Genomic DNA, 19,704 nt, shown 5'->3' with positions numbered 1-19,704 from the left:
TTCAAACTGTGTCCATGACAATAGGAAACTTCCAGTAACTGATAAACTTGTGATCCCTCGTGACTTGTGTTTACAGGCCCTGGTTATGTGACCACTGAGGAAGACCACGATGATTCTTCTGAAAGCTCCAGAACAGACACATACCTCCAGACTCATGGAATCGCAGTTTGACTTGGTTTAGTCCAAAGTGTAATATTAGGAGTTCTCTCTTTATCTGACAAGGAGGCAACATATTCAACAGACTGAGCTCATGACATCACATGAAGAAAAGCACAGGTGTAACTAATGAACTGTCTGCTTCACTCTCAGGGTCCTGATGTCGTACCGACGGTAAAAGGGGGATGATACTTTACGCCTGCACAGAAAGACGTAATCCTGGATTATAGAATACAATCTTTGGGGAGGTTTTGATTCAAAAGCTGCAGCTTCATGTCGCGTTTTATCGCATTAACTGTTGTACTGTGCTGTACTTCCTCAAAGAGCTCATCACAATCCCTCACTCTCCACGATATACACTTCCAGGATATTCCAGGAATTCCTTAACAACCTTTCTCCATCTGCTTCCTCCTCGGTGACAAAAACACACGACACAGGAGGAAACATTCACGAGCTTTTAAATCTGAATGTATAACAACACATGGAGGACAATGTCCTGAAGCTTCCCAGAGAGCGAGTGGACGTGTGGATGAGGTTTCTAACACGTGACGGACGTGAAACTGGAAGAACACAAACATCTCAGGATGAAGAAGAGGAGCCGTACACGTAGAAGACGAAGACGTCCACTTGGAAACACGAGGAGGTTCCAGATCTTCTGGTGATGAGGGCCGACGCCGGTGTGGATGAGCTGTAAACAACAACACTGATCTTTCCACAGCAGAGTTTATACGTCATGTCCGGCCTCCTGCTGCTCTACAGGCTCCGCCCCTCGCCTGGATGTTCCCACATGTTCCTGTTTGAACGAGTCGGGACCCAACAACCTGCTGCTGCTGCCTCACAAACACTCACTACACAACATGACCACAGAAGATTTGATCTATTTATTTATTCATGTCTGAAAACATTTCAACGTGTATTTCAGATGAAGCTGCGCTCGGACACCAACTGCAAACTGCTGAGTCACACTTTCTATTTAATGGCAATCACTCTTTAGCTTTTACATCCTGACGGTAGAAGATCCTCACATGACCGCCGCCTCCTAATGAAGCTCAATATCCAACTAATCCAATAACTATGGCGTCATCAGGATCCCTCCCTGAAGAGGACCCTGAACCAGGAAGAACCTCAGCTACAATCAGCTCCACTTCCTGTTGTGACATAATGCAGCGATATGTAAAACTGGGCCATAAAAACACAGCACTCGGCGAGGAGGGGGTCAACAGTCAATGTCCACTCAGGAATCAGGAGAGGCCTCAAGGAATAAAACGCCAACACGCAAAGCATCCTGGGAAAATACATCAAAGTCACAGGTATTAACAGATGAAGAGACGATAATAAGACATAACGGGAGAGATTCAGAGACGGTGGGAATAAAACGAGCTTTAACATCTGATCACAAAGCAGCTTCGGCATCAACAACCAGCTGAGAACACAAAGAGGCTCTGAGAGCTCTTATGTAACCACACAGCACCGGCTGCTCCTGAGGACGATCATCTTCCTCCAGCACAGGCCTCGGCCATCATAATATCCATAATGTCACAGTGGACAGCCCCCCCCCCCCCACAGTCTTTCTCATGCAAATCAGGACCATCCCTTCCCAGGCTCAGCAGAGGCAGTGAATGCATGTGTGTGCTAACGTGTGTGTGCATGTGTGTGTTAACGTGTGTGTGCATGTGTGTGTGTGTTAATGTGTGTGTGTGTGTGCAGGCCGCAGCCGGGCTCACACTGTGGTATCTGACATGTTGGAGCTGCTGCTGCACAACACATGCACCATGTCCGCTCCGGTGCTTCTCCTCCTGCTCCTCCTCCTCCTCCTTCTCGCTGCTGCAGACGAGCTCTTGTGCTAAATGTGGCTCCAGAACCGAGCCTCGGCTCTCACCGTCTGGACGCAAATCCAGAACCTCATTTAAAAAAGGGGAGAATCTGGAATCCTCTCGCCTCCCAGACACGCACACGCGCTGTGAACAATGAATCATCACTTTGTCCCTTTCACGAGAGGCCTCTCTTCAATTCGGCTTGTGAAGAAATCCACAAAGAACCACTAGACATTCATAATCCAACTTTTAAATCCTGTTTGCCTGTTGTGTCCCCTGTGCTCTTTGGCTAACATCCACCTCCTCCGTGGTGATAGCAGCGATGCTTTGTGTCAAAAAGTGGAAGTTCTATTATAAATAAAAACAGCTTTAATAAGCCGAAATTTAGCTTTTCAGCTCATTCATCTAATTATGTGTTTTACAGAGTAATATCCAACACGTGATGCTAATTATCATCAGAAGACATTAAATTGTCGAGTGTTTAAATGTAGTCTGGTGTTCTCTCCTCTTAAAGCTAGGTTAGTGCTCCAGAGCTAAGCCCGGCGGTGCCGGGACTCGTCCCCCGGCTCTCAGCTCCGTGTGGACGGGTTCTCCTCTGACAGCGTCCCGGTGCTGCTGGCTGTTAGCACCGGGACGCTGCTGCGCCCTGTAGCCGGTCAGCTAGCTCACAGCCCGGGCACAGGGCGACACCTTCTCCCCGGTGCTACCTACCTCGTTCTGGGTGTAAACTCCCGGGACTCCGCGGGGGATCGTCCGGTGGGTGAATCGTGTTATTCCGGGAGTCTCCGGATGAGAGGCGTCCGCTCCGGCTGCCGTCTCCTCTCTCTCCCCGCCCCGCAGCCTCCGACTCCCGCAGCAGTCCTGGGAAACCGGCCCCGTGACGTCACGAGGTGGCTCCATCCCGGGGGCCGGAGGAGCGAGGGTCCCTGCAGGGGGCGCTGTCCGGGGCACAGGGGCAAAGTTAAAGGGGCAGAGAGAAGTGGATTCACTACTACTACTAACAATAATAAGACAAATTATAATAATAATAATAATAATAATAATAATATTAACACTGTGAAAAAAGGAACAGTTTACATTTTATACATTTTAAATAAAGATGGACCACGCCTCTCCACGTATCCAGAACTGAAGCCAAAATATCTTGGATACAAACGCTGCCATCTTGTGGTGAAAACAGGGGTATTATTACATAATAATACGTATTGTTATTATCTGACGTGACTGTGTTGACATATGCGACACTGGACCTTGTGGGGAAGGTTGAGGATTAACTGGGATTATTTCAAAGGCGAGAACAATGGTGCTAATCTCCGTCTGCTGCTGCGCCCCCTGCTGATCACTGTGGACACCAGTGTCAGACCAGTCGCTCATGATAATAATAATAATAATAATAATAATAATAATAATAATAATAATAATAATAAAGATAATAAGAGTAAAACATTTCTGATACGTCTGTACATCTTCTCTGCATCGTTTCTTCAGTCAAATAAAACCGACACGTCTGTGAAAGACTCATGAACCAGTTCCCACAAACTCAAGACTCATGGGAAATGGAGTTTTTAACACCATGATAACTTCTGGTCCATTGAGGCAGCAGCTCTGGGGCTTCTGGTCTCATCACATGACCTTCGTCAGCAGATTGAGTTTCCCCTAGTTGTCGGGTTCAGTCGGGTCAAAGGTCAAAAGTTTATCATTCTCAACACGAGGTCCCTTTAGTGGCTGTTCTGGAGCTTTCAGTCACACCGAGCTTCCTGTTTTACTGATGATAAAATAAAAAGCTTTTCAATGAATGACTGGAGCATGAGACACATGATGAAGACCATGGGATGTGGGTGAAAGTCTCCAGAAGAACTACACCTTGAGTTAATCATCCACACGGGGCAGCAGCGAGTCAGCAGCCATTATCTGGATCAGCTGATTATTATTTAATGATTTAATATTGTGAGTCGTCTGTGAAGTGAGACGACAAAACGTTCCATGAATGTTTGAGTGAAAGGAAACACTGAGTCCGTCTGTCGTCTCCCTGGAGAGAGAAAGTGAAAACAGAGAAACTCGACCACCTGTTTGATTTCACACGTCTGAGCTCAACGTCCTGCTGGATTTTCTAGATTTGAAGTTTTCCTCCGATGACGTCAGCAGAAAAAACAGATGGTTGGACGGACTGAGGTCATTTCACTGACGTCATCTTTTCAAGAAAATCTCTTCAAAATGTTTTTATTGTGGTTTCTTCCATTTCAGTTTTTTTTATTTTGTGTACATATTAAAATAAGATCTCGTTCAGTATGACAGTTTTTCTTAAAATGAGTCAGTTTATGTGAAGCACTTTGATGCTGCACCTTCAAATATTTGTACTTTATTAATTGTGTTTTGTGTTAAAGTTTCATTTTTTTTATCCTTCTGATGTAAAATGTTTATTGTATTAAAGACTCACAACCAGAGACTGTAAATACAGTTAAACACATCTCTCCTCCAGAAGTTAATCAAACACGTTTTGGACTCAGCGCCTGTGAAGCCGTGGTGACAAGGTCCCGCCCATACACGAGCTCAACCAATCAGGAGTCAGTGTCAGCTGTCAATCATGACATCTTATATCATCAAATAACTAATTCAAACCAAACTGATCAGAAACACTTGAACAAACATAAGAACGACCTGAAATGACAGAAACCATCTTTGACAAACATTTATTTAACGTCTACTTTTATACTTTGGTCCATGTCCCATCTGCTAACATGGAGGAGGACCTATACTGCAGCCAGCCACCAGGGGGCGACGGAGACACTTTGGCTTCACTTTCAGGAGCCGTCATGTCGTCCATCTTTATTCAGTCTGTGGCAACAACACACACACACACACACACACAGAAACGCTCTTGCATCTAAATTTGCTTTTAATTGTGAAAATGCTCATCACCTCCACATGGAAGAGACACAAGCACTGAACTACGTCCGACACTTTCCAGACGAGAGGATTCTTAACGTACAAATAACAGCAACCTCCTCTAAGTGTATTTTTCGGTTTTCTCTTCTTTCCTCTACACAGCATGAGCATAAAAAATAACGACGCCAGAGCCAAACAGTATCTTCTGCACAGATTCTCCAACATCTATGAAAACATAACTTAATGAGCCACTTTCAGGTACGAGTCAGAAAACAGTAAATTACAAAGGCAGCGGAGAAACTCCAGCATATTTACACTTCATGTTTTTTATTCAATACAAATTCAAAGGAAGTCTGTGGGTGATGGAGGGAGTTCAGGACCGTTTCAGACATTTCCTCGTGAAACCAGCAGCGTACAATCAGGTTCAGGTTCACGCCCCTCGCCGCCGCTCGGCCCGGGAGCAACGGGACGAGGAGGAGCTGGGGGGGGGGGAGTGGGCGGGGCCGTTTCAGGGGCTGATGGGTAGGTTTGGTGGCCGGCCCGTCGACCCAGAAGTCTCTTTGATCTCGGGCTCCTCAAAGGAGACGGGTGGAGCCCGGACCTGGTCGGAGCCGTCCCGGTTCAGTTCCTGTTGAGTCTGAATCTGCAGGATCAGCTCCTTGATCTCTTTGCGCTTCGTCTTCATTCGCTGCTGCTGAAACCACTCAGACAGATTCACTGGGAGATGGAAACTGGGGATCGGATTCTGAACAAGAGACAAAGAAGAGTAGGATTCATTATTACTTCATGTGAGCTGGAAGGTGACAAATCATTTTATATTTGTCTTGTTGTCAACTGATTCCACAAAAACATTGAAATCAACAACAAATGTCTCGTATAAAGTACCGAAGCATTACACTATTCATTTGAGTGAACTTTAGTTTGAAGATGATAAAAAACAAAAAAGCTGCATCACCTTTGTCTTTGAAATTAAAAATCTGTGATATTTTTGTCATTTCAAAATGAAACTATGGAATAAAGGAATATTTGTGCAATGAAACAACGTTTTAATTTAGTGCATTTGGTTTGAATTATTCATTGAATTATGTCATTCATCATACTCATATTTTTCTCCTTTACTTCTTTGTGTGACTTGTGTATTTACTTTTCAGTTTTTATATTCAGCAGAAATATAAAATAGGAAAACTGAAAATAACTTTTTCATTGAAGAAAAGCAGTTCACGAGTTGGATGAAGTGTTTTTGTTAAGATCAACTGTTTTAACTGGAGCTGCTGAGTCTGATGCTGTGAAGCAGTGCGGCATCATGGGAGCTGTTGTCTCCACCTCCGACTCATTTGTTTCAACTTGAATAAAATAAAAAGCTTAATGACTGAAGCAGTGAATCTCCGCTCTCACCTCAAAGAAGCTCTCCACATATTGCAGGATGTAAACTCCACAGTCGCTGAAGTTATCCTGCTGAGGCACACGTGGGCTGGACCCCCTCATCACGTCCTTCCCGAAGCTGCGCTGAGTCCCTTTCCGCACCTCCCACTCCACCTCCAGGTACCTAAAACAAACGCACACAGTTCAGTCCCCTGCAGCGTCGGCTCCCCCCCCGACAGTTTGAAGGTTCTGGGTCTGCGCTGCTGTGACACTCACTCTCTCAGAGTTTTCACCACAGTCGACCTGGCAGGACCACGCAGTGAGTCCATGATGAGGATACAAGGCCTGAAGAAGAACAACACGAGGACAAGAGTCATTTCCAATGTTTACACTCTGACTGTGAAACTGAGGAGCAGGTCACAGGATGCTCAGTCTTCACACATGAACTCTACATGTTTGTGAAGCAGCAGCAGCAGGTTGTCGGGTCCGACTCGTTCCCAACAACAGGAACGTGTGGGAACATCCAGACGAGGGGCGGAGCTTCCACACATTGTCCTGCTGTTTCCTCACATGGACTCACTCTGACATGTGACAGACATTTTACTAGGAGGCTGCAGGAGAAGACTTGTAATACTGCAGTTAAAGAAACGTTTCAGCTTCTTCTGAAGGAACCAACTGAGCTGATGAGCATAATTAACATAAGCAGAGCAACAGCGCCCCCTGTAGGTGAAAACCCAGACGTGCAACCACTCACTGTTTGCAGATGTTCTGTTTGGAGGCCGAACCAGAGACGTCGGGGCCCAGTGTGTCCTCAGCCACAGTCCCGTCCTCACTGCACTCGTCCTGAACACAGGATTCAAACTGGGCTCAGCTTTTATTCATTTAAAGGTTCATTGTGACTGATGATGAGTTCCCTGAACACAGATGTGAGAGTGAGTGAGACATGAACCAGAGGAGATACCTGACAGGAGCTCTGGTCGTCAGAGAAGGTGAAAGCGTCCTCGTCTCCTCTGTTTGAACCATAACAAACACTGATTCTGTGCAACTCGCCTGAAAGAAGCCAAACAAACAAAAACCATGAATCTGCAGCACAGGAAATCAAATCAATCAATAAATAGAGTTCTCTTTGTTGTTCTATGTTTCTGCGTCTCTGGGTTGTAGGTCACACTTTGAACTGCACGAGTTCTCTCCTGATCCAAACCACATCCCGCCACGAGGTTACTGGTAATCGGTTCAGTAGTTAATGTGTAATCCTGCTAACTAACAGACAAACTGCAGGAACTGATCCTGGTTCAGTGATTTACAATCTCACCCAGACATCAGATGGGGACTCACTCGTATATTGTTGTTCACCATTGGCCTGGAAACTGCTGGACGTTGCAGGAGCACTGGACGGCTCCTGCCTCCTGTCTGCGAAGGCGGAGCTCTCCTTGGCGAGGTCGCTGTCAGTGTCTCCAGACGCCTCGGGGACGCCGGGGGACGGCTGCTCCGAGGAGCTGTCCAGCCCGTCTCCGTCTGGGGACAGAGGGCGGCAGTGGTCCGGGATGTTCTCTACTGATGTGGGATCCGCCGCCGAGATGGAGGCCGGAGCCGTGCCGTGGTACAGCGGGTTCTGCTCGTACACGGGACCCTCGAGGCCCGGGAAGCAGATGACGGCCAGGTACCAGTGAGCTCTGATGAAACAATTGCAATTCAAATGACAATGAGGAAAATAATTCCATCTCACTTTACTGAGACAAAGTTCTGTAGAATATTTGATTTCCAGTCAAATTGTCAGACTTGAGACTCACGACTCGTTGATGGGAACAAAGATGAAATCCTTCTGGAACAGATCCACGTGCCGAGTCCACGTCTTTACCCTGTTGTGCTTCCTTTTCTGGATTCTGCGAAAAACCAAGAACAGCAAAGTGTTGAGCAGAGAAACGTCGGAGCGAAGTCCGGCTTTAGAAACCTCCTGGCTGCCGGGGGCACTCACGGCAGGTTCGTCGTGTCTGGAACGTTCCTCCGCTCCCTCTGGTTCAGTCGCTTGTAAAAGAAGGAGCTGAACACGTGGCTTCTTTGTGCATCTTCTTTTTTCAATTTCTCTAGAACTAAATAGCTGAAAAACAATCAAACGACTCGTTACAGTAGGAAAACTCACACAGATACTTTTAATTTACTGTCGTGTGAGGATATCAGCTGCTTACTTTAAATAAAAGTCTATGATAACATCATTTAGGAACTCTCCTTCATTAAGGCAGTGGAGGTCTTCATTAGTGACTGATATGCCACCTTTGGCTGGAGGAGGAGGATACACCATTAATCTGAAGAAGAAGAAGAAAAACAGGGTTTTAACCACAGCAGAGAGAAGCTGTTTTCAGACTCTGGACATTTATCAGAGGTTCTGTATGTGAGAATAAAAATGTCTGAGGAGGCTCAGGACATTTCCTGAACTTTTCCTCCCAGGCCCAGAATAAAATATGTGGAAAATGATGTTAAGCGTCAGTGGTTCTGGGCAGCGAGGTCCAGACACTTCATATTCTAACATGTTAAAGGCTTTTTAAGGACTAAACAATAAAATCCATTTAAATGAATTACAATCACCTCCACAATGTTTTAATGCCGTTTCCTGCAGAGACTGCAGAAATTGAAATTTAACAAATCTGCACCACAGTTCTTCATTTTCTCACGATACAGAGCGTCATAGCAAAGAGTCGCTCACTTGATGATTGGTCCGGAGAACGTGGGCTGGAGGTCGGTCATGTCCTCGTCCTCGTCTTCGAAGTAGGTGCTGGTGTGCTGGCGGGTGGCCATCCGCGTACGTACGGGCATCGTGACCTGCGAGACTTTGCCGACCGGTGTGATCTGCGTGATTTTGGGAGGAGATTGTATCGGCTTCGTCTGCAGAGGGGGACGGGGACGGGGGGGCGGGGGGTGTCAGTGACAAGTAAGATGACATCCACAGGGACGAGAGCTCATGTCGTCTTTAATCACTAGAGTTTGGTTTCTCCACGAATTTGATTTAATTTTCTGATTTGGACAAAATGACAAATAGGCTTGAAAGGTTTGAAATCTGTAAAAATGTCCCAAACATCTTGAACATTATAGAAAGTGAAAAAAAGAGCTGAGGATATTAAATCAATCTTTTGGGGTTCAGACTTTTGCTTTGACGACACATCACCTTGATCTGTGAGATATCAATTTGATTGATTGATATCTAACTAATCACATCCCAGCGTTGTCCCTGCAGCTCACCCACCTTGTCCTCCTTCTGCCTCGTGGCCTTGTTGTAGTTGACCAGTCGGATGTTGGCCTCTTCGAAGGGAACCTTGGTCGGGAAGTTCATGAGGTTGTTGGTCCGGCCGATCTCTCCCAGGATGTCCTCCAGGATCATCTGCTCCTTCATCACCAGGCCGTTCTCGAAGATCAAGACGATGTACTTCTCGTCCGTCTCTGACCAGAGACCAGATGCATCCATTTTACTCATTTGGTCTCAGAAAGATAAACAACGTGTGTATTTGTACACGAGCGCACTCACGGTCCCCGGTGCAGTCGTACCAGTGCCCCCCCTTCTCCTTGGTCATGTTGAGCTGTGTGCGCAGGCGGTCGCACTCCTCCGGCGTCGTCTGGAAGAACAGGACGGGAAGCTTCCGCACGCTGCACCACTCGCAGCTGATCAGCTCCGACGCCCGGAGACAGACCTGCTCCACGCTGTTGCGCTCGGCACCTGAGGACAAAACACCGACAGGTCAGAGTCAAACACATTTCAGAGGAAAGGTCTTAAAATGTACCAAAGGATTTGTGTCTTTTTGTAGAAGGTGTTTGAAACCAAGTATTTGATTTAGGACGTTTTCTCTCGGAGTCTAAAATAAGCTTCATGTGTTTGTTTCCATTTGATCTGGTTAGTTTTGGCTTCACATCATAATTTAGGGACTAAAGAATTGTTTGTATTTCTTTCAGGAACAGCAGAGGACGGTGAAATAACTGGATCACACTCAGCCGGTGTCGGACTCCAGCGGCTCCGCTCACTGGGTCTTATTAACTGAACTCACTGCTGCTGGTTCTTACCTTCGGTTTCCAGCTGGATGTGTTCGATGGAAAACTGAAAAGAGAAAGAACACAAGAAGAGGTTTATTATTTATTCCCACAGTCTCTCCTTCGCGTGGAATGAATTCTCTGGGCGAGGCCTCGGATTCAGGACGAATCCAGATCCTGACCACTGAAGATCGTTATTAGCTTTTTATTTTGTTATATTTCTTACTTTTTGTTTCACAGTGAGAGAAAGTGAGATAAACAGTGACTCACAACGACAGGTTTCGTCACCATCCTGCGTAGAGTTCCTACTCTTACGCTCCGACACTCCAGAATGATGCTGTCGCACTTATTGGGCATGCACTTGGGCTTCTTCGTCTTTGGTGAGAACTGCTCAGCCGGTTGATTTCCAAACTATGAATGACAGACGTAGAGTGCGAGACGTTAGGGACAGGGCGAGTTTCTAGTGAGCTCAATAAAACCAGCTCTGAGTTAAAGTCAGATTTTTAGTTTTAATCATAACATAATTAGATTTCTAGCTGTGATCAGTCTGCTGACTCTCACCTGGTCTTTCATCCGAGCCCTCCGTGGTATCGTGACCTTCATGTTGACGTCTTCAAAGAATTCGGTGTTTGTCTCCTCCTGATCCCCGGCGCTCTTCACTGCCGCCTCCACTCTGCCTCCAGAGGGTGCCGGCGAGGAATGTGCCGAGTCTGCGGGTCGTGGGGAAACGCTGTCCAGTCGGTTGACACTTCCTGTGCTGGCGTTGTCGGCCTCCTCCTCGTCGTCGCTGGACAGGACGACTGAGGAGGAGACAAAGAGAAGTTAGAGGTTTGTGCTGTCGTTGGTTTTCAGCTCGACGAGGACGTTGTGATTTGATTCCGTTTCTTTTCAGAAACTAATTTCACAGAGACGATGGCAACTTACAAAGTTACAGCTAGAAACAACATTTAGCAAAGTTCTGAGGTCATGAGTCGTGTTTGGGACTTTTTAAAAACGGGATAGAAAAGGAGAATAGCAGTTAATCTGTGAATTCAGAAGAATGAGAGACGGACGGACGACAGAAAACAAATCATCTTCGACCACTAGGTGACGCCAGCGTGGAGACGTGAAAATATAAATCTGTCCTCCTTCACTTACTGGGATCGTTGAGCTTGTGCTGCTGGGCCGTCCTCTTCCCTTTCGGGGGGTTCCGGGTGCCACAGCAGCTCGACGTCCCGGCTAACAGAGGGGACCTGCCGTTGTGCAGAGGCAGCAGGGTTCCTCTGCTCGAGATACGTACTGGCATGGTCTCGCCATGCGGCGCCCTCATGGTCGTGGCCGGCTTGTAGAAGTTCTGCGGCAGGCTGTTTGGTCCGGGGGAGGGCTGGGATCTGATGGGGGGTCTGGGGGTCGGGGATGACAGCGTGGCCTGCTGGCAGGGAAGCACCGGCGCCATGTTCCCACAGCTCGGACACTTGATGTCCTCACACGGCTTGTTGCACTTCAAGCACACGGCCTGATAGATGGTCGGCCGGAGAGGCTGCCAAAGAAAAACACTTGGTTTGAGAGTGTGTGTGTGTGTGTGTGTGTGTGTGTGTGTGTGTGTGTGTGACACTCAGAAAACCTTTTCGTTTCTGTCTCTCTTTCAGTTCTCAACCAACTCTTTCAGTTCACATTATCTCACCACATGTTTACTGAGTCTGGGGATCTGAGACTGAACAAAACCAACAATGAGCCAAGGAGCTGAAAGAGGCTGAACGAGTTGAGCGGCTGCGTCTCTCACCTCCGCTGCTTTGACTTGCTCAGGAAAACTACAGCAGCCGTCCAACGATTTCCTCTTCTGCTGCAGGCGACGCTTGATGTTCAGACTCTCATCGTCTGAAAGGGGAAAACAAATCAAGATAATGATTATTAATCCTTTACATAATCACTCAACTTCATCATTACTGAAACCCAATGAAGTTCAAGTGGGGGTCGACCACACAAACGTTGTTGGTTGAGGCGACAGCGCTGCGGGTCAAAGTTCATCAAAGTTGAACTCCACACAAAGCCACACTGCTTCACCACAGGAAGTAAACGGGAGGTGAAGGTTCAGCACCGATCAGTTTGCGTACGCGTGAACCAAACTATCTCACTGCACAAAACAAAGAGGCTGATGATGAATTTAAAAAAACCTGCTCTGAGAACTGTTCGAGGACATCTTCAGTTTTTGTGAAACCGTTTCTTTCTCATCGTCCGGGAGACATTTCAGAGGCTTTATGAGCAAGAGTTTCATAAGCTCTTCTCCCCCAGCCAGGAGCTTTGAGGATCAACTGTGGGAGGCTTGAGATCTTCTCCTCCTCTTCCTCCTCTGGCAGGAGCAGGGAGGAGGTTCGACTCAGATCTGCAGCTGCATGTCACACTCATTACAACAAACACAACCTGCTCACACACAGATACTGATCACTGCTCATTATACAGATGCTCACAGATGACACACACACAGACAATCTTCCTTTAATCTCCTCCACCCTCACATTAAGTCTGATGTCGACTTAAAGAGACGACGCCCCCTGGTGCGCTTGGTGAGCAGTGGACAGTACCTGAGATCTCTGGACAGGTGAGGACGATGCTGTCCACTTCTACAGCTTGTTGTGTGGTGGAGAAGTCATTTCTGCAGGAGGAGAAAGAAACAAGTCCATCAGAGACATGACAGGAGAAAACAGATGGTCAGATGGTGCAAAGAAAGATGTAGAAGGACTTCAGGGTTTTACAGTTTGTATTAGTTGCTATAGGAGATGGTGTGAAAGGTCCTTTAAATGATTTATTGACCAAATGTTAAATAAAAATCAAGGTCTCACTGATTCTAACCAAAACAAACTTTCAAGGATTTTTAAGGCCCCTTGGGAAAAGATTTAAAGACTGGAAAAGACACAACTCTCTGTTTGCAGGTTGATTTTAAACATATACGACGTCAACTTGGAAACACGAGGAGGTTCCAGATCTTTGGTGATGAGGGCCGACGCCGGTGTGGATGAGCTGTAAACAACAACACTGATCTTTCCTCAGCAGAGTTTATACGTCATGTCCGGCCTCCTGCTGCTCTACAGGCTCCGCCCCTGCTGCTCTACAGGCTCCGCCCCTCGCCTGGATGTTCCCACATGTTCCTGTTTGAACGAGTCGGACCCGACAACCTGCTGCTGCTGCTTCACCAACACTAACTACAGGAAATGAACAGACACTATTTTCTGGCATTTCCCGGAGTTCATAGACTTCCAAAGTAGTTATTACTGTCACAGCCATGCATCAGATGAATTTACAGGAGAAGAGAGGAAACCAAACACTAACAAAGCATCACATGACGTGAACAGAGAGCAGCTCGATCCCAAACTCACCTTTCCTTCAAATCAAGGCTGCTGGAAGATGAAAATCAAAAAGAGTCTCATACTTCAATCCTTTTTTTATTTATCTAGATTTAGTAGATGATTTAAAATCTTTTTGCGTACATTTAAGAAACTTGTTCCACAGACTTTGGGCTTTGTGACTTTTACATTCACCAAAAACCTTTATAACACTAAAGGAAAGTATTTCACTTTTATGAGATGCATGCTGTAAACGTGTGGCTGTGAGAGTTAGAGCAGGCTCCTCTCTGAACATCTTTTCTCTAAAGCGTATCCTGCCCGGACTCTTACCTTTGGACTGGTTTCCTTATTGCAGAGGGAATCTGTGCGTGCTGAAAGTGCCGTCCTTGCAGAACGATTCCTTGTGAAGGCGCGGGCCTGATGATGAAATAGTTGGTTCTGTTGGGCATGGGAGGGGGCGTTGCTACGGTGAGAGGGACCTCGCTGCCGGAGAGGAAGGGAACGGAAATCAAACCCACTGCAAAGACTTTGTGTAAAAACAAACCTGTCGACTCCTTCAGATAACGACGCTGCCATCTTGTGGCGATCACTCACAGCAGCAGTTTGTAGGAACAGAAGAGAAAAGGTACCTGAGCTTTTTGGGTGCCAGCTTGCTCAGAGGCCTCATGTGATTATTTGGCCGGTTTTCGTACGTCCTCAAGGGGTCAGAGGAAGTGAAGTGCCTCAGGGTGGGAGTCTGCAGAGACGACACACACCAGAGAGAGAGGATGAGGAACATCTGTACTATTATGTGTTCGTTTAACAAGACAACAGGGTCAGTAACACTGGATTCTCCATGTCGTGTTCTACACTGGAAGCCGAGGCCGGTGCTGATTGTTTTCTTGCAGAACATCTCAGTTTCTGCTCGTCCCGACGCAGCCCCGGAGTTTTAAATCTAAAACTGAGCCAGCAGTGTTTCCAAACTTCTCAAATTTAGCGGCTCTAAAACTTTGGAGTAGTGTGGACGTCAGGTGAATCTGGATGTGGCCTAAATACCCAGTTTGTTTGCAGTGAGGAACAATCACAGTGTGACACCCTGCACCCACACGTACAAGAAAACAACAGCAGCTCCAGAAAGTGACTCCCAAAGAGCATCAGCAGCGTTAACCCTTGGACTCCTGGGGTCCCGTGGGTGTCAAGCAGGCGCCAGCCAGACTGTGGTGTCGCCAACTCCTGCTGGGAGTCACCCAGCGCCGCGGCCTGCTGGGAGTCACCCAGCGCCGCGGCCTGCTGGGAGTCACCCAGCGCCGCGGCCTGCTGGGAGTCACCCATCCTCAGTGGGTGGAAGTCAGGGAAGAAGAGGGTGAAGAGAAGTTTACCTTTTTCTCCTCTGGGGAGATCGGCTGCGGCCTGTCCATCTCCTCCATGCTCACCACACTCGCACTGACGGAACAAGACAAAATAAATCAGAACGATAAAGGTCGTGTGTTTGCGTACTGAACGTGGTGTTAACACATTTACTGGTTTATGTTGTGTGTAAATGTCAGCGAACATATCTGCACATGAATGGACACAAAGTGGATTATCAGTGTTTGTTCAGAGCCAGAGGTGAAATGATTTGTTGATTAATAGAAACTATGATTGACTCACTTGTTTCTGCTCCTCTCATACGAGGAGTTTTTAATGTTTTGCTCTCTGGGAAACTATAATGAGTTTTTTTTTTACATTTAATAGACAGCAATTCTTCCATTAATAAAGGAAACAGATGAATCAGTAATGAAACCCACACTGTCACGATACTGTCAAATGTTCTGCAAGTTGTTGGAAATGCTCCTCTGTTAATCTTCCCTGTTTTATAGCTGGTGAATCGAGCACCTTTGTGTTGTTGGTGGCGCTGCAGGTCGTGTTATCTCGTCCTGTCCTTGGACCTGCAGTGAAGTGCTGCTGTTTACACAAGTGGGTCACGCAAAGATTGTAAAGAACACTGTCAAAAGAACAAATTTGGTTTTATCTCTTCAGTCCGACCCCATCGGGATCCGGTTTGTAAACCAGATCAGAGGGTTTAACAGGCAGCCAGGGTTCAAACGCTCAGATCTGCTGCAGTAAAGCAGAGAATCTATCGGCAGACGGGAATACTTTGCTCGTGGCTGTGTCACCGAGGTCGTTTCCTGTACGTGGAGGGAAGGGAGCGAGCTGTGTGGTGGCAGAGTGATGCAGTGCAGCTGAAAACGAGAGGCCGGGGAGAAGTGCTTACTCATGTGTCCGCTCCTCTTCACTGTCACCAGAGAGAGAGAAGCTCCAGCTGTGCTTGTACCCTCCATCCCGCCTGGTCTCTGATCTATCCAGAGCTTCAGTCCCACAGAAACCAGAGAGAGAGACACACACACACACACACATCAGCTGAAGTGACCATTTACATGACACCACATCTCAGGCCTGATCATTATCAAATGAAAACACTAATGTATTATAATTTGTGAAATGAGTGTAGTTCAAACGTCCTGTGCCCACGTTAAATTGTTCTGAACATTTTCCAAAATGTTCTTGATTTTACTGCAGACTGTAATGGTGAAGAACTATAAATAAAAAGAAAACACTATTAAAATTAGATATAAATAACTGGAATGAAGACCATCAAATTAATGCACTTTTTCCTCTGCGGTTTATTCAGTATAATGTTCAAGTCATGATACTGATACATGTCTGTGAAGGTGTCAGGCGATATTGTTAGTCAGGCTCTGGTTATAGATAAAGTTGGATACTTTAATTGTTCCTACACGTCCAGCCCCTACTGGACGAGATCACTAAAACATAGAAGAACATCTTATCCTCAACTGTCTTGATTTAGCACCGATATCAGAGAAACTCCAACGATCCCCAACTCCACGTTATAACAACTTATATAAAACTTATATAAGCAGAATGACTGTGGGATATCCGATGCATGTGGAGATGACGCTGATTCAGTTTTCATTTTGCATATTTCAACCCCAAAAAAACGTTAGAACATCTGATGTTGTCGCTGCCCTGATCTCTAACTGTCGGCTGGATGTCAGTTACTGTGGCTTCCTATTTCCTCCATAAATCCACTGAACCGTGAAAAACAACCGGCAGAAACAGAGGATTCAAACATGGAGGCACTTCCTTCTCTACACCAGCGGAACACAACCCCAAACAATTACATATTGTATTTTAGGTGAAGTCTCTGTCATCGTGTCCGTCTGGCTACAAACAACATGTCAGGTTCAGATCCAGCTGCGTCTTCTCGTGCATCATGTTCTGCCTTCACAGCGGTGGATCACCAGACGCTGAGCGAGGAGCAGAGCATGCAGGCAAAATGTTGCTGCCTGTTTTTTAGTTACTTATCCTTTTCAGTGGCTTTTAAAATGACAAGAACATTCATTTTAAAGGGTTCAGATCAGATATTACTTTATAATCTTACAGCTCTTACACCTCACTTGGTTCAATTCAGTACAAACCTACAGAGCCTGATCATGTTTCAACCCCAACGCTCTGCAAAGTTCATGTTTTATTCCATTTTTTCCCCAGCTTCATAAATCACAATAAATACTGTTGTCGAGGTTTAGATTCTCCTGAGCTTTTGGATTTTGTCCTTCAGACGTTAGAGGACTTCCTGCCGGACAAGACAACGACGACAGCCACAACCACAAGGACACGATTCATCACAACAGGCTGAAGTGACAGAGCAAGACTTCGCCAGACAGAGTCTCGACTCCCACGAGACGTTCAAATCCATACGTCCTCTTCTCAATCATACCAGCACCTCGTCCTCGGAGGAAACGTGATTCATGTACATATTAAACAGCCAGTTACTCCCACGATTCCTAAAACAATCACTGAGCCTGTTTCAGCAGCTCTGACACATGAGAGCTACGATTTGAAGATTCCTCTCATTTTGACGTGAATTAGAGGTTCAGACGACGGGCGGACGATTTATCATCTGGGTGATAAAAATCATCGTTTCACATTCATGTCAGTATCTGTGTTTGTGTTTATAACAATATAAAATCTTATATTTAACAGAATAAACAAGGCAGAAAAGATTCTTAATTCAAGTTTTATATATTTGGTTGTATTTGCATCATGTGTTTTCTTTTGACTTAGTTGTTTTTTAATAAGGTTTACGGTTAAACTGAAAATATCAAACCTGAATAACATTTCTCTGTCATGAGTTTGATAACGACATCTTAGGAATTATTGGCAAATCTTTTTGAAATATTTATATTTGGCTGCCACACATGAATAGTTCTCACTCAGGCTCCTTGTTAATAACTTCAGTAAACCCCATTAAGTTATATTATTTTATATCGTTCTACTTTATTCATTTCTTTTACTTCGCTTCTTCTGATAACGACTGCTGGACATTTGAACTGTTGCTTTTATCATTTTGTGTTGCAGAGCCCTTAACGGTTTTGAAAAGATCTTTATTATTAAAGTGAATTATAAGTAATAACTACCTGTCCATGACAACAAGCCACACAGAACCTGTGTGTTGCCCTGATTCACAGTAACAACGTCACACCACAGATTCGGAGCCACGACCAAAGATATCAGAATATTTCTGTCACGTCAGAGACGACCTGAAATCACAGGTACAAGCTCCAGAAGACAGAAGTATCACCAGCACTGGACCAGTGTGCTGATGGGACATTTAACTTCATGGGACTTTAATATGTAAACTGTATTTAAAGGTCCAGTTTGTGAGATTTAGGTGAAAGGATCTATCGGCAGTAAGTGTCATTCAGCTGCAACATGACACTTCACCACTAGATGTCACTACTTTCTACACACGGAACCTTTAAGTTGAATTGGTGTCTTTTTGCCTGTTTTATCTCTTTCATCACTTTACAGATGTTTTCATTGTGCTTCTTCGTGTTCCAGGCTCCTACAGATTCAACATGAATACGAACTATCAAACAGACGAAGTTGAATATTATTTATAATGTTAACATCAAGCAGAAACATCCGGAAGGTGAATGTTTGCTAGTTTTCACTGTTTATGTCAGATACTAGCCGGCTGGTGTTAGCAGCTAGCAGGCTAGCAGGCTGGTCCGCAGCTGCAGGAGGAGAACAACGTGTGGATGGTTTGAATCCATGATTAAATGTGTTATGAGCAAAGTTCCCACGTTGTGTGGAGGTGAGCAGCCTCTGAGGCAGGAAGGCCCGTGACCACATCCAGCTTCCACACTGCAGAGCCAGCTAACTCCACAGCTAACGCTGCTAGCTTGTCAGGCTTTAAAGACCGACCGAGCCGAGCCGAACCGAGCCGGACCTCCATCCCTCTGCAGCCGCTCTCCCCGCCACTGCCCCCCCGTGCCGAGCCGCAGATGTGCCGCTGTCACCGGCCTGGCAGCTCGCTTTCACCCCGGCTGCCGGAGGATGAGCGGAGCGATGCTAGCGTTAGCCGCCTAGCCTAGCTCCGGGGAGTCGCACGTATTCTGGACCGATGAAGAGCGGACACCAGCGGCCACACGAGCTTCCTCTGCGGGGCAGGAGCCCGGGGCACAGCCGGGGGAGAGCCGGGGGAGGCGGCTGACGGGCGGCCGAGGCTCGGGGCTTACCTTCGAAGAGGATGCTCCTGTTGTGCGCCATGTTTATTCCATGATGGAGCTCAGATGACAGCGGCTCCTGGAGTCAAGCGGCCGGCACAAGGCGCCTCGCGGCCGGAAACACCGCCACCGGCCTTCACGATAAAAGCACGGCCACGGAACCAGCTGCACGTGACGCTGACTCCCTGATGTGAGAAGACGTGAATTCAACATCTGCAGAAAACTGAGGGGGGTCCTGTGTCGTTAAGAACCACTGAGGCTGCAGGTGCATCGTGTGGTTAGAGTTTTAAACATTAACATGAACCGGACTTAGTTTAAAGAGTTCACCCAAAAGTTTCAGGAGTAAATAGTGTGGCAGAGAAATCCAATAGGATTCAAGTAACTGGTGACTCCTTCTTCAGACGTATTATTACATTACATTACATTACATTACATTTCATTCATTACATTTCATTTATTATTATATTATTATTACAACTGGAAAAACCAGAAGAAGCCTCCATGTTGCTCCTGTGGTGTCACCCGAGAGTCTGCACGCCCAGACGGGTATATTCTACCTGACACCGCTTCATGTACAACAAGTTTGTAGTCTAAATATCCTCT

The 19,704-nt window shown here is 46.3% G+C and overlaps 2 protein-coding genes across 5 annotated transcripts in view; both read right to left on the bottom strand.

Annotated features, from left to right (window-relative positions):
• myo6a (myosin VIa) overlaps positions 1-2,882 on the bottom strand; it is a 75,234-nt gene extending 72,352 nt beyond the window's left edge. For 2 of the 3 annotated variants that reach the window (XM_047338173.1, XM_047338172.1), the window contains exon 1: positions 2,682-2,882. In XM_047338173.1, the coding sequence (XP_047194129.1) occupies positions 2,682-2,870 (189 nt within the window). In that variant the 5' untranslated portion in view covers positions 2,871-2,882. The remainder of the gene's footprint in view (positions 1-2,681) is intronic. The other variant, XM_047338171.1, reaches the window with a different exon arrangement.
• A 1,966-nt stretch (positions 2,883-4,848) lies between these two features.
• Positions 4,849-19,222, bottom strand: senp6a (SUMO specific peptidase 6a). Of its 2 annotated transcripts, none has more exons than XM_035143577.2 (23): positions 19,114-19,222; positions 15,786-15,879; positions 14,911-14,974; positions 14,182-14,288; positions 13,883-14,035; positions 12,794-12,864; positions 11,995-12,089; positions 11,370-11,751; positions 10,794-11,032; positions 10,503-10,643; positions 10,266-10,299; positions 9,736-9,924; positions 9,457-9,650; positions 8,920-9,098; positions 8,405-8,521; positions 8,194-8,316; positions 8,009-8,101; positions 7,554-7,891; positions 7,180-7,268; positions 6,973-7,061; positions 6,495-6,563; positions 6,252-6,402; positions 4,849-5,601 (listed from the first exon to the last, which is right to left on the bottom strand). In XM_035143577.2, exons 1-23 carry the CDS (start codon positions 19,142-19,144, stop codon positions 5,365-5,367), a joined length of 3,279 nt encoding a protein of 1,092 aa, XP_034999468.2. In that variant the 5' UTR covers positions 19,145-19,222; the 3' UTR covers positions 4,849-5,364. The 2 variants fall into 2 exon arrangements, with proteins under 2 accessions (XP_034999468.2, XP_034999469.2); XM_035143578.2 differs by having other exon boundaries at positions 8,920-9,062.
• Positions 19,223-19,704: the final 482 nt, after the last annotated feature.

This window comes from Hippoglossus stenolepis, chromosome 20, assembly GCF_022539355.2.
Source record: "Hippoglossus stenolepis isolate QCI-W04-F060 chromosome 20, HSTE1.2, whole genome shotgun sequence".
Lineage (NCBI taxonomy): Eukaryota > Metazoa > Chordata > Actinopteri > Pleuronectiformes > Pleuronectidae > Hippoglossus > Hippoglossus stenolepis.
This window is presented reverse-complemented; position numbering and strand designations above follow the sequence as displayed.

Bases quoted from the DNA above. Each gene is read 5' to 3' on its own strand.
- senp6a (XM_035143577.2), bottom strand. From the start codon at position 19,144: ATGGCGCACAACAGGAGCATCCTCTTCGAAG. The intron at 11,033-11,369 runs GTAAGTGAAGGA...TCTCCTCCTCAG, and splicing joins GCACAAGCTCAACGATCCCA to TCGTCCTGTCCAGCGACGAC. The intron at 8,317-8,404 runs GTAAGCAGCTGA...ATTGTTTTTCAG, and splicing joins ATCATAGACTTTTATTTAAA to CTATTTAGTTCTAGAGAAAT.